This window comes from Mauremys reevesii, linkage group 2, assembly GCF_016161935.1.
Source record: "Mauremys reevesii isolate NIE-2019 linkage group 2, ASM1616193v1, whole genome shotgun sequence".
Taxonomy (NCBI): Eukaryota; Metazoa; Chordata; order Testudines; family Geoemydidae; genus Mauremys; species Mauremys reevesii.
In genome coordinates this window covers 148,169,458-148,183,598 of record NC_052624.1, presented here as the reverse complement: position 1 = coordinate 148,183,598, position 14,141 = coordinate 148,169,458, and the positions used below count along the sequence as shown (strand labels likewise).

Genomic DNA, 14,141 nt, shown 5'->3' with positions numbered 1-14,141 from the left:
ATCACATTTATGCCATGTTAAATCTGGAGTTAGTCCAGGTGAGCTACACCAGATTACCTTGTTGTGAATGGGACCAGAATCTGGCCTATTCTAGAAATGAACAGCGCTAGAGGCAACTCGGGACCCCATTCTCCTTTTCAGCAGCTTGTCAATCACACAGGTGAAGGGCGCAATATGGGCCTGTGAATCTGTACATAGAAGGTTTGTGGCCTCTAAATGTTTCTTACCGTGTCTTTCCCTTGTGCTTTCTTTAGGCCATGCGCAAAGCAGAAGCATGAATGACATTACAGATACTCCAAGCACAGATCAGGTAGTAAGTTCTAAAAGCCTTTTGTGGACCAAGGTTTTCTGTGTAACGTAATGACCGACAGCCTCCCATTACCAGGGGGAGAAAAACAAATATCTGCTGTTATACTCTCATCCGTAAACCGTACATCTGAGTGGCCTCAAAGCTGATTGTGTTCACGCAGGACAGGTGCAAATATACGTACTTCCTATGTTTAGCAGCATTCAGTGTCTAATTTTAATCCACAATCTGCATCCGTGATGCCCTGTCCCTGGTCAATCAGGATCAAATTGTTACATACCAAGAGGTAGATACATTGGAATGTAAGACTCACAGAGCTGACCTAGTCCAGTATTCTATTCCCAACTAATACAAGATGCTTCAGAGGAAGCAGCAAAAAATCTTTGTGGTGGATGTTTACAGAGTAATCTGTCCCCAGAAGATGATTCTTCCTGTCCCCTGTCACTTAGTGCTTGGTATATGCCCTGAAGATAAGTTCACATCCCTTATGGATTTTCACTCCTAATAAGATGTTCTCATCCCTACATAAATGTCTAATCCTTTTATTAATCCTACCAAACTCTTGAGCTCCGTGAGCCAAGCAGACACCCAATGAAGGTGAAGGGCAGCAAATTTAGAAGCGTTTAAAAGGAAATTCTTCTCTACACAATTTAGAATTACCCTGTGGAACTTGTTGCCACAATACATAATTGAGGCCAACAGTGTGGTAGAATTCTGATGAAGATTAGACATTTATATGGATAACGAGGACTCCACAATTACAGTAAATAGGATTTTTTTAAAAAATAATTATCTGAATCTTGCCAAAGAATTGTCTCAGGAATACCCTGCAACAATGAGTTCCGCAGGTTAATTTATATACTGAATACACATTCCTGTGTTGCCATACTCATGTCATGGGTACAGTGCATGGTTTGGGAGTAACTTGAGTTTCCATACTACATGTTGCTTCCTTTGGAGTAATTTATTATTATTGTTCGTTTGTATTTATAGCATCTAAAGACTCTAATCGGGACCCCATTGTGCTAAGCACGGTACAAACAAATAATAAAAAAGATGGTCACTGCCTTGACAAGCATAGAATTTAAGTATACAAGAGGCAGATACAATAAACAGATGCAGGGACGACACGGAGCCAGTGTGATAAGCATCGATCGCACCAGCTGCAGAGCCATTTTAAAATGTTTAAACATTGTTTAAAAATCAAAAAACACTTCCCTGCTCTGTGCTTCAGTTTTAATATCACTGGCCTGTCTCCCTAGTGCTTAATTAATATTTGTTGAAGCCCTTTGAGATCCTCAGATGAAACTTTGACTGCAGTGTGTGCTGGGGTAAGGACAATGGGTCCTTCTGACTGATCCTTTGGGAATAGAAAGGAGTTGTATCCATGACGTGGATTGTACTGAAGGTTGATGTGTCAAAGGGTTTCTCTGTATTCAACATAAGAGGCCCATGTGAGTCTCATGTCGTTATTGATGGAGTGGAAATGCACAGACTTCTAATTAACGCATTTAATACGTGTATTGATCTCTGGTAACTCAGATGACAGACATGGAAATAATACCTGTGCCAGACTCAGGGCGGCAAGAAAAAGCAGGTTAGGAGTATGAAAACACAGCAAAAATACTTTTGTAGGGAGGATGCTAGAGTCTTGGGATAAGGAGAAAAGCTCTTGAAAGCTTTGGGAGGAAATAGAGCAAGGAATATCTAAATAAAAGAGGAAGCAGGATGTGCGTGGGAAGGATAGATAGGGTTGTAAAGAGGTGAGGTTGTTTGTGGAATATAATAGAGATGAAGACAAGGTGACATATTTAGGAATATTACTAGTCTAGGGATGAAAAAGCAGGAGATCATGAGGAAATAAGAATTTAGTAGACGGTCATGTTTTTCTATACACAACCCATCTTCCTTAATTTTTTTTGTTTGGATTAAGTGAAAGCAACAAACAAGAAAGAACAAAAATAATGTCTCCAGGTGAGAGCACAGTGTGTATGCCTCTTCTGTAATATTCTGCATCAGTATGACCGTGCTTCTGCCATATGTTATGGAGTGCTATCAGGCTCTCTCTCCTTGTCACCACTGCTATGTTTAAATGCAGGTGAAATTCCCATTAATGTGGTGTGCAAAGCATAAAAATGACTCTAACGTAAAGGCAATCTGATGAAACATGGATACTGCTCTCATCTTCTCTCTGTGTCCAGATCTGGCTGGTATGTTCCAGTTTTGTTAATTAGAAATCTGTGCTGCTTCACCCAGTCAATAACCACCAAAGTGCCTCATGTGAGACTACCATGGGCTTTTTTTTTTCCTGCCCTTCCATCCATCACACTGAAATCCTTTAACTTACTAAAGCTCAGTTTGATCCTGAACATGACCTCAAAGCATCATCTTCCACCTCCAAGTCATCAGAAAGGGACACACTGTTCCTATGGCAGATTTGTCTGCGCCCCTTCACAATTTCATTGACCCTGCACAAATCTGGGATTAAGCTCAAATAAGTCACAGGGACACGAGTGAAGGCTGAGACTTTATTTCAGAGAGGGAGTGTTTCTAGTGGTTGGAGCAAGATATTAATAGTCAGGACTCTTGGCTTCTGTTCTCAATTGTAGAAAGGATAGTTGGTTGTTGGTTAAAGTAGGTCACTAGAAGTCAGAACTACTGTCTTCTTTTCCCGGTTATGGGAGAGATTATTGTCTAGTGGTTAGAGCAGAGCACTAGGAATCAGGAATACTGGCTTCTATCCCTATCTATATCTAGGTGTATTCCATTGTATTACATTGACTTCCTGTTCTGCCATAATTGCCAGAGAACTGGCAAGACTCAACATTGACATTGCAGCACTTAGTGAGACCCACCGGGCCGATGAGGGCCCATTACAAGAGGATGGAGGTGACTACACCTTCTTTGGGAAAGGAAAGCCACCTGAAGAGAGACGCAGTCACGGAATTGGCTTTACCATCAAAAATAAGATCGCCAGTCAGCTTGTGGAGCTTCCTGTGGGGATCAACGAGCATCTCAAGACTCAAGCTTAGCAACAGCCAATTTGCCACAATCATCAGTGTACACGCCCCAGCACTCGATGATGAGGAAGACAATAAGGAGCAGTTTTATAGCACACTCAATACAGTCTTCACAGCCACACCGAAGGCAGAACAAACTCATCCTCCTGGGAGATTTCAATGCCAGTGTCAGACGGGATTCCCAATGAAGAGGCACAATAGGCAAAGAAGGGGTGGGAAATGTAAACCCCAATGGTATTTGCCTCCTCAGCAAATGTGTGGAGCATGATTTGCTCATCACAAATGCCATCTTTAGGAAGAGTGACAAATTTAAGACCACCTGGAAACATCCTCAGACCAAACACTGGCACCTCCTTGACTTTTATAGTCAGAGCCCAAGAGTATACTGATGTCCGTATAACACAAGCTCTAGGAGGTACTGATCACTGTTGGACAGACCATTGATTAGTAAGATCCATCATGTACCTGCAGCTCGCTCCACCACATCACAAACACCCAAAGACTAAGCAAAAGTGATACAATGTCAAAGCACTTCAAGACCAAGCCAGCTGCAAGATGTTCCAGTAACATCTGTCAGAGAAACTCTAACCTTCCTGACAACATAACTGACATTCAAGAGCCCTGGGATCAATTTAAAAACACCATTCACAATGTATGAATGTATTCCACTCATTGGCACCATGACTGCTTTGGCAAAAACAAGGAAATCCTAGCATTAATTCAACAGAAAAGAAATGAATTTTATAACTGGCAAAATGATTCCTTTAACCAATGAAAACATGAGGCCTATCACCTCATGGACAAAAGGACAAAATCTGAACCCGCGAAGAAATTCCACCTGACTTTAAGAATGCCAACATTGTTACAATATTCGAGAAAGGGAACAGATCTTTGTGTGGGAACTACAGAGGTATTGCTCTCCTCTCCATCACAGGGAAGATTCTTGCCTGGATCCTACTAAACCGCCTCCTCCCCCTTGCCAAGAAACTCCTCCCTGGATCACAGTGTGGCTTCAGACCATCCCATGGCACAACCGACATGATTTTCGTGGCACAACAGATTCAGGAGAAGTGCAGAGAACAACACCAGGAACTGTTCACGGCATTCATCAACATAACCAAGGCCTTTGACTCTATCAATTGTGATGCCCTATGGAAGGTACTGTGTAGGTTTGTCTAGTCACAAAAATTAATTTCCATCATCAGACTACTCCTTGACGGGATGACTGCTACCACTTTGGGCAGCGGCTCAGAGACCGAATCATTCACCATTTGCACTGGTGTCAAGCAGGGCGATGTCATTGCTCCAACACCCTTCTCCATTTACCTTACCGTGATCCTGATTCTCATCTGCGACTGCCTTCCTGACAGAATTGGGATTATCGTATCATATGGATGGCCATCGTCTTAATCTTTGACATCTCCAAAAAAAATCTAAGATCACAAGAATTGGCATCACTGACCTTCAGTATGCAGACGACTATGTCATTCTTACACATACAGAGGCCAACCTGCAAAGCACCCTAAATCTTTTTGTGGATGCCTATCACAGCCTGGGTCTGTCTCTCTCAACATCGGGAAAACCAAGGTACTCTACAGCCCTCATCTGCACAAACTACTGGAGCTGCTGGAGTGGTTCCAGCAGCGCTGCCTCAGGAGGATTCTCAGGATCCGCTGGGAAAACCGATGCACTAACGTCAGCGTTCTCTCTGCAGCCAACATCAGCAGTATAGAAGCTCAGGTCATGAAATACTAGCTCTGCTGGGCTGGCCACTGTGTACATATGCCTGACACTCGCCTCCCAAAGCAAGTGCTCTTCTCTCAGTTAAGTAAGGGAAGAAGGACTCGCGGAGGGCAGTGGAAGTGTTTCAAAAACATACTGAAAGTACATTTTAAAAAGGGAGACATCAACCCAACTTGGCGCAGAATAGAACACAGTGGCGCCACACAAGACACCAAGCCACAGCTCACTTTGGGTTTGGCTACACTTGCAGCTGTGCAGCGCTGGGAGTTAAAGCTGTCTTCGTACAGCTGTGTAGGAAAAGCGCTGCAGTGTGGCCACACTGACAGCTACCAGTGCTGCAGTGTGGCCACATTTGCAGCATTTGCAGCGGTGTTGGGAGTGGTGCATTATGGGCAGCTATCCCACAGAGCACCTCTTCCCATTCTGGTGCCGTGGGCTGGGGAAGGGGCGGAGGGGGCGGGTCATTCTGGTTCCTGTCCCAATGCCCTGTGATGCATCGCTTCACATCCCAGCAATCCCTGTGTTTCCGTCCACATTTGGCACCATCTTTGCGCGGTTTCTGTGTAGCGCGATTCTGTGTTCTGTTTCGGTCTGTGGGAAATGGAGCCCAAACTGCTGAGGAATATGCTGACGAGTCTGGCCAGCACATTATGTTTGGCAGTTGAGCTATTCCTTAAGATCCAAAGTGACAGTGAGGAGTCCGACGATGATAGCGAGTCACGTAATGCGTATGACACAAAATTGCTTGTGGCATTCACAGACATGCTCAGCACCATGGAACGCCGCTTTTGGGCTCGGGAAACAAGCACAGAGTGGTGGGATCACATCGTCATGGAAGTCTGGGATGACGAGCAGTGGCTGCAGAACTTTTGGATGAGAAAAGCCACTTTCATGGGACTGTGTGAGGAGCTCGCCCCCACCCTGCGACGCAAGGACACGAGATTGAGAGCTGCCCTGCCGGTGGAGAAGCGGGTGGCTATTGCAGTCTGGAAGCTGGCAACTCCAGACAGCTACCGATCGGTCGGGAACCAGTTTGGAGTGGGAAAGTCGACCATTGGAATCGTGTTGATGCAAGTTTGCAGGGCCATTAATCGCATCCTGCTAAGAAGAACCGTGACTCTGGGGAACGTGCAGGACATTGTGGATGGCTTTGCACAAATGGGTTTCCGTAACTGTGGAGGGGCGATAGATGGAATGCATATTCCTATTCTGGCACCACCCCACCTAGCATCTGAGTACGTTAATCGGAAGAGGTATTTCTCTATGGTTCTCCAGGCACTTGTGGATCACCGTGGGCGTTTCATTGACATTAACACAGGCTGGCCCGGAAAGGTGCATGACGCACGCATCTTTCGGAACACTGGCCTGTTCAGGAAGATGCAGGCCAGGACTTTTTTCCCAGACCAGAAGATCGCAGTAGGGGACATCAAAATGCCCATTGTGATCCTTGGAGACCCTGCTTACCCGTTAATGCCGTGACTCATGAAACCGTACACAGGGAACCTTGACAGCAGCAAGGAATGGTTCAACTACAGGCTGAGCCGGTGCTGAATGACTATGGAGTGTGCTTTTGGCCGTTTAAAGGGGCGCTGGCGATCTCTGTATGGGAAGCTGGACTTGGGGGAAAGCAGCATCCCCGCGATTATATCCACGTGCTGTACCCTCCATAATATTTGTGAAGGGAAGGGTGAAAGATTCAGTCAGGCATGGACCTTCGAGGTTCAACGCCTGAAGGCTGAATTTGCACAGCCAGAGAGCAGGGCTACTAGAGAGGCCCAGCACAGGGCTGCAAGGATTAGGGATGCCTTGAGGGAGGAATTTGAGGCTGAAAACCAACAGTAATGTTTGGTGCCTTGCATGGGAGTGAAGTGCAGTGGTTACAATGTTAGTAGGAATCTGTGTTTCCTAAGCTGATTTGCAGTGCCTGTTTCTTTCCTGGGCTAAGGTATCTTTAACTTTCTGCAATAATAAAGACTGTTTTCAAAGCCAAAAATTCATTTATTGAAAAGAAAATTACTTTATTGACAGACACACAACTTTTTTGGAATCTGAAAGGGCAAAGGGGTGGGGTGGGGAACTGTACAATCACAGGTTTGCATATGTCCTGTCTGGAGTGCTGTGCAATGACTGCTGCACTTCAGAATGGCTATACTGCATGGTGATGGGGGTTGAGTGCAGAGGGTAAGGGTCGTAGTTCTCAGGGCTGGTTGGTGAACGTACAGGTGTTGGAGGCAGCTGGTGGTGGTAAGAACCCGGATGCTGGGGAAGGGGGCTTGGAGCTAACATGGGGGCACAAGGGAAAGAGCTTTGGGACACGGGCAGCGGGGGGCGGGCGGTGGCGGTAGTGCTCCACCTCCATGGCTATGAGCGCCTGGAAAGAGTCCGCTTGGCACTCCAGGATGCTTATCAGCCGCTCCATGCATTGCTTCCTTTGCGCTGCATTTTCCTTGCGGATCCTGCTTTCCCTCTCCCTCCACTCCTGCACTTTTTGATTCTCTATGAGAGACTGGTGCATCACTTCTTGCAGCATGTCTTCTTTGCTTTTTCGCGGCCTCTTCCGGAGGTTTTGTAGTCTCTCAGCCGGTGAGAACACGGACAGCCGAGATCTCAAGGTTGCATCTGTAAAGGCAAAAAGCAACACTTAACAGAGGCAGCATTGTTTATACCAGACAGAGTAGTTCCCCCGCAGTTAAGGAGGGTAACAGTCTTCACAATAGCCTAATTTTCCCGTCCCAAAGAGAGCGCACATAACCCACGGGAGACCCGAAATGGTGAGTAAGAGGGACTGATTGTTTCAGGGCTGTACTGTCCTCGGGGTTTCTGTGCATTGGGGAAAGCAAACAGCTGCAGGGGGCACCTACACTGAACACTATCCCGACGTTTTCCACAGGAGTTGATCCTGGAAGATATCTCGCTGCTGCGGGTCACCTGGGAAGCACGGGAGGGTCTTCTACTGCAATGCGGATTCCGCCCTGGCCCCTATGCAGCTTGCCTGTGTGCAGCAATGGTCCCCCCACCCCTCGTGGCACAGTGGCGCAGACGAGTTAGTCTGACTGGGACAAGGACAACAGTGGCTCTCCCAATAAACCTGCGCAAGCGCATTGCCCACGCTCTGGCTGAAACTTTTGAAGAGATTACCGAGGCCGATTACCGCAACGTGATAGACCACATCAATGCGCTATTCCGCATCTAAGCATGCATGCATGCAGCCCTAACCCTCTCTCCTCTCCCGAAAAATTTCCATCCTGAAAATAAAAGCCGCTTACCGGGAACCCGCTCCTCTGTTTGTCCTACACCAAGTACTGGCTGCTGCGACTGGCTACCTTCCTCCTGGCTTGAGAAGAGATCCTGGCTGCATGCCTCCAGGGACTCCGGGGTGTCTCCCCCCACCCCAGTACCCAGTACCCTCATTCTCGCTTTCCTCCTCCTCCTCCCCCCCGCTCTGAAGTGGTCCTCGGAGTGGTGGTGGGGTCACCCCCAAGTATCGCGTCCAGCTCTTTGTAAATAACGGCAGGTCGTGGAGGCAGTGCCAGAGCGTTGGTTTCCCTCGCAGGCTTTGCAGTAGGCACTCCGCAGCTCCTTCACTTTAACCCTTCACTGCAGCGCGTCCTGGTCATGGCCCCTTTCCAGCATGGCCCTGCCCAAAGGTATCGTACTTCCTACGGCTGGAGCGCAGCTGGGACTGCACAGCTTCCTCTCCCCAAACACTGATGAGGTCCAGCAACTTGCCATTGCTCCATGCTGGGGCTCGTTTGCCGCGTGGAGGCATGGTCACCTGGAAAGATTCACTGATTGCACTCCACACCTGGCTGAGCAAACAGGAAGGGGACTTTTAAAATTCCCGGGGCATTTAAAGGGCCAGTCTGATGGTTGGTCACCTGAGGCCAGGGCAGTAGAGGTCGAACTGATGAGCAGAGTGGCTAGAACAGGCATTCTGGGATACCACCGAATACTTTTGGAGGCCAATAACAGCGCTTTTGGTGGCCACACTGGCCGGGCAGCGCTGCTGATGCAGCGCTATAGTCTTTATTCCCCTTGTCGAGGTGGAGTACAACCAGCGCTGTATGTGCCTTGCAAGTGTGGACAGTGATTCAGTTGCAGCGCTGTAACTCTCCAGCGCTGCAACTCTCCAGTGTAGCCAAGCCCTTTGGGGAGAACAGATGTGCTCATGAGACAGAGAAGCGACAAAGGAGGAAAGAAAAGGCACAACACTCTAGCCAACAACGATGTCTCCTCCAAGATCACACCTGTCACTTCTGTGGGAAAATCTGCAGGGCTCCTCAGCTACTTAAAAACTCACCAATGAACCCCCTTGGCAGACGACGTCCTCGCATCGAGGGATAGCCGAAGACGACTAACTTCCTGTAATGAAAGCTGGTTGAGATTTAAAGCTCAAAGACTGTAGCTACCACTCTGTTCCAGTCATTCGATCCTTTGTCTTTATGAATTAAAGACAGATCGGGGCACTACACAGAGAACCAAGGAGAACAAATCATCGTTCTACTGAGGAGCTCAAATCACTTTGCAAACTGTAGTGAATTTACAGTAAACACTGTAAAATAGAAGAGATTATCGTAATTTTCCAGCCAGGGAAATAGAGTCACACGGAGGTATTAAGTGACATGTCCAAGCTCACACAAATTGGTGTGAGTGCTGGTATTATTGAACCCTGATTTCCTGACTCTCGCTCCTGTGCTTTAACTATTGGACCATACTTCCTCTCCCAAACAGTTATTTAATGGAGGTACATTGTAGGGTCACAGTTTCCCATATTGAGCCATATCCTGAGCTCCCTACTTAGTTTTCATACCATCCTTACTCCAGCAAAACTTCCATTTACTTTAAGCAAGCTTTTTGACTAGCGATTTCAGGAGTTGGCCTATTACAATAAAAAGAGAAGACCTGATTTGCATTTCCTCCTGCCCATCATACATGGTTGTAACTCCGTTAACCTCAGTGGAATGACTGCTCAGTGACGCAAGATCTGAATCAGCCCTAGAGGGTTTGCACAACTTCTCTTAACAGACACACATATCTGATTAGCAAACAAAATGGGGTTAGTCTAGATAATACTTTAGTCCTGCCATGAGTGCAGGGGACTGGACTAGATGACCTCTCGAGGTCCCTTCCAGTCCTATGATTCTATGAAAAAAATGCATGCGATGACAGTTAAGGTTGTGGCAGGACATAATCCATCCACGCAAAACCTTGAAAGAATAGACATAAGAAGTAAAGGGGAAAGACTCATGCATTCCCTTCCGCCTTCGTATTGCCTGGGATGGTTTTGGTATTCACTGCCCAAGACATTCATTTCCATCTCCAGCAAATACCAAAAAGCTGTGCATACGCTGGCTTCATCAAACTTACACTCTAATGCAAAACCTTACCAGTGACATCCTATTCTCTTATATCCAGCAATCTGATGCTCTTTAACATTTTTATCAATGGCCTGGAAGAAAACACAGAATTGTCACTGATAAAGTTTGCAGATGACCGAAGAATTGGGTGCATGGTAAATAATGAAAAGAACAGATCACTGTTGCAGAGCAATCTGACTCTCTTGGTAAACTGGGCACAAGCAAACAGTACAGCTAACTGTAAATCTATACAGAATGCAGGCCATACTTAAAGGATGGGGGACTCCATCGTGGGAAGCAGTGACTCTGAAAAAGATTTGGGGGTCATGGTGGATAATTAGCTAAACATGAGCTCCCAGTGTGATACGGTGACCAAAGGAGTTAATACAATCCTGGGGTGCATAAACAGGGGAATCTCAAGTAGGAGCAGCGAGGTTATTTTTCCTCTATATAGGGCACTGATGCAACCACCACTGGAATATTGTGTCCAGTTCTGGTGTCCACAATTCAAGAATGTTGATAAGTTGGGGAGGGGTCAGAAAAGAGCCACAAGAATGATTAAAGAATTAGAAAACTTGCCTGGTAATGGTAGACTCAAAGAGCTCAGTCTATTTAGCTTAGCAAAGAGAAGGTTAAGGAGAAACTTGATTACAGTCTATATATGTATAATCTTCATGGAAAACAAATATTTAACAATGGGCTCTTCACTCTAGCAGAGAAATGTCTAACATGATCCAATGGCTGGAAGTGGAAGCTAGACCAATTCAGATCAGAAATAAGGCGTACATTTTTAACAGTGAGAGTAATTAACCACTGGATCAATTTACCAGGAGTTGTGGTGGATTCTCATTAATGACAGTTTTTAAATCAAGATGGATGTTTTTCTAAAAGCTCTGCTCTAGGGGTTATTGTGGGGCAGGTCTCTGGCCTGTGTTATACAGGAGGTCAGACTAGATGATCATAGTGGTACTTCCTGGCCTTGGAATCTATAAATGTGACCCACACATTTCCCAACATTTGGGAAGTCGTTCTGCCGTAACATTGCTGAGGTCCTGCGGTTACTAGTTTGCAAGAAATGCAACTTCCCTATTCCACATATCTGCTTCCTGTGAATACAAGCCACTTCTGCTGGCTTTGCTGACACACACAAGATTTTGTGGAGTTATTACAACCGGAGGGGGGAGAACTGGATTCTCTTCTGCCTCGTGCATTATCCACTGAATTTTTTCAGCCACATTCTGATGGGCAGAATCTGTTACTAGCGTTGATGGGGGAAAGAACAACCTAGATGGATTTTTAGAATCCTTGCAACATTAGACAAACCATCCTTTGGCTTGTACCCTGACCGAATTTGATCTGATGGCTAGCAAGAGAGGATCAGTATAGAACCCCACAATGCTATTTTTTACAGCTCCGTCCTGCCCCTATTTAAGTCAATAGGAATTCCTCAGTGGCATGTTGTTACCTAGAGTGTAGGGATGGTTAAAAATCCATATGTTCCTGTGTTGGAGTAGGAGCTAGGCTGCTTTCAATCCTATCCACGCATCACTTTGCCCTTTTTTTTTTTTCCTCATCAAATTAAAGCACAGACCTGTGAGCCAGGAGATCTGGGTTTTCTTCCCATTTCTGCCCCACATTTTCCCTGGGTGGATCCCTTCACTTCTGTGCTGTGGTTTTCCCATCTGTACGCAGGCGGTGCACATGCCTACCTCTCAGGGTCAGGTTGAAGATCAATGAGTTAATGCTTTGGGCACTGGAGAAATGTCAGGTACTGTTGTTTACTGGCTATACTCCTGTTGGTACAGGAGCAATGGGCTCGAGGCGGGGAAGGTGCCTCATCAAGGAAATCCTGCTCTTATATCCTCCCTGCACAGTGAAGAACCTCAGACACAAAACTCCCTCTTGGAGGAGCCCTGTGTGTGTTGCCGTCCAGCAAAAAGGAAGCCATGTCACATTACAATGTCAGCACTCTGCTCTCTTTGTTCCAGGCTACAGCAGGCAAGCCTGGCTTTCAGCGCATGCAATCAGATGGATGCAATCAGAACTACTCATAGCTCTGTAGTTCTCAAACATTTTAGTATGGCGGCCTTCCCAACTGTATTTTGTCTTTGGTTGCAGCGCCATTCAGGTTTGGCCTGCGACAGAAGGGTGGCTGGGCCAAACGTGAGTAGGTTGCAACATCCGGAGCACTAGGCCCAGTGCTGCTGGTTGAGGCGGGCTTGCTCTCCAACACCCACTCCTGCAGGCTTCCCATCTGCACCAGGCCAGAAGTGTTTGTTTACCTAGGCAGGTGCCAGTGATAAATTAATCCAGCCCTGGATGTGGTGACCCATCTGGAACCTTCCCATGACCTACTGGTGGGCGACCCACGCTTTGGAAAACTGTCATAGTCCCGTATTGCTGAGTGCTTAAAGAGATTCTCTTTGAGCTGGGGAGGGATCTGTGGGTCATGGACACATGGATGTGGATCTATGTTCTATCCTCTGCTGTCACTTGAAGTTCTGGGTAGCCGTGGCTTTGTTATGATAGTGTTGTCAACCTTAAACAGGAATTAATTCAGGGAAGTCCTCTGGCTTGTGTTATGCAGGCGATCAGATTAGATGATCATGGCAGTCCCTTCTAGCCATGTGATCTATGTGCGATGGAGCTGGAAGAGAGGGTCCCGCAGAGCTGGGTCGCAACTTTTGTGGTTTAGTCTGATTGAAATGGGTGTAGAGACTTTCTGTGGTGAACAGAAGCTTTTACACTTGCTCAGTAATGCATCCAGAGGCTTCAGGATTGCAGCCTGGATACCAGAATCACGCCCTTTCCACGGTGCTGAGTGGAATTTAGATAAATTAATGGAAGCAGACTGTTTAGGAAAAGAATTTACCTTGGGAAATATTCCTTAGGGCTCTCCACAGTGAGAATTTACCAGTGGGTGCTCTTAGTTTAGAGCTGCTGTAATGAAAGCAAATTCCCTGAGAAGAAAATCCAAACATTACAATCAAACGTCGGCGCATCGAGGGTTAACACTAAGATATGCAAACCATTTCATTCCAAAGAATGCTGGTTTTTAATCAGCCTAGTAGACCCACTACAAAGGGACTCTTAAAGTTTTTCATGAAGCTTAGTGGTTGCCGTTAACTCCTGCTTTTGCTTATTCCAAGCTGTATTGGAGGAGTGGTTTTATTATTGTTTTTTTTTTCCATTTGGATTTAAAAGATTAGAATAGGGGGAGCTTGCTGCCCAGCTCACATGCCTCTCCTCATGCTGGCATATAGATTATAACAACATCCTGCCTGGGTTTGTATTGAACCCTTTTATGCTAATAATGAAAGGGCTGCAGGGGACAAGAGACCCAAGGATCAATCTATGAAATGAGGCCACCACCTACAATTATTTGCTCCCTTTCCAAAGAGGAGATCTGGGGGAATGAACTACAAGATGGAAGCTCAAGCTACTTATTATGATGAATCTTCCTTCCTTATTACTTGTGGGGAGCCAGTGGGGGCTGCTGGAAGGGAAAGAGGCTCCAAGACATGCTCTTTTGTCATACTTGAGTGTGGGTGTTTTGTGGGTCCAATTTGGAGGTGGTGTGTTTTGTTGTGTGTTTATTTAGGCCCTTATTCAGGACAGCACTTAAGCATGTGCTGAACTTGCTTCAGTGCGCTCAAGTCCAGTTTGAAGCAGCTCAGATTTAAGCACTTAAAGTTTAGCGCATGCTTATGGGCT

The 14,141-nt window shown here is 46.3% G+C and overlaps 1 protein-coding gene across 4 annotated transcripts in view; it reads left to right on the top strand.

The window, feature by feature from the left end:
* The window catches only part of SLC4A5 (solute carrier family 4 member 5), a 130,125-nt gene that overhangs the window by 59,173 nt on the left and 56,811 nt on the right, over nucleotides 1-14,141 (top strand). For all 4 annotated transcript variants that reach the window (XM_039523157.1, XM_039523158.1, XM_039523160.1 and 1 more), the window contains one exon: nucleotides 255-313. In XM_039523157.1, coding sequence (XP_039379091.1) covers nucleotides 255-313 — 59 coding nt within the window. The remainder of the gene's footprint in view (nucleotides 1-254; nucleotides 314-14,141) is intronic.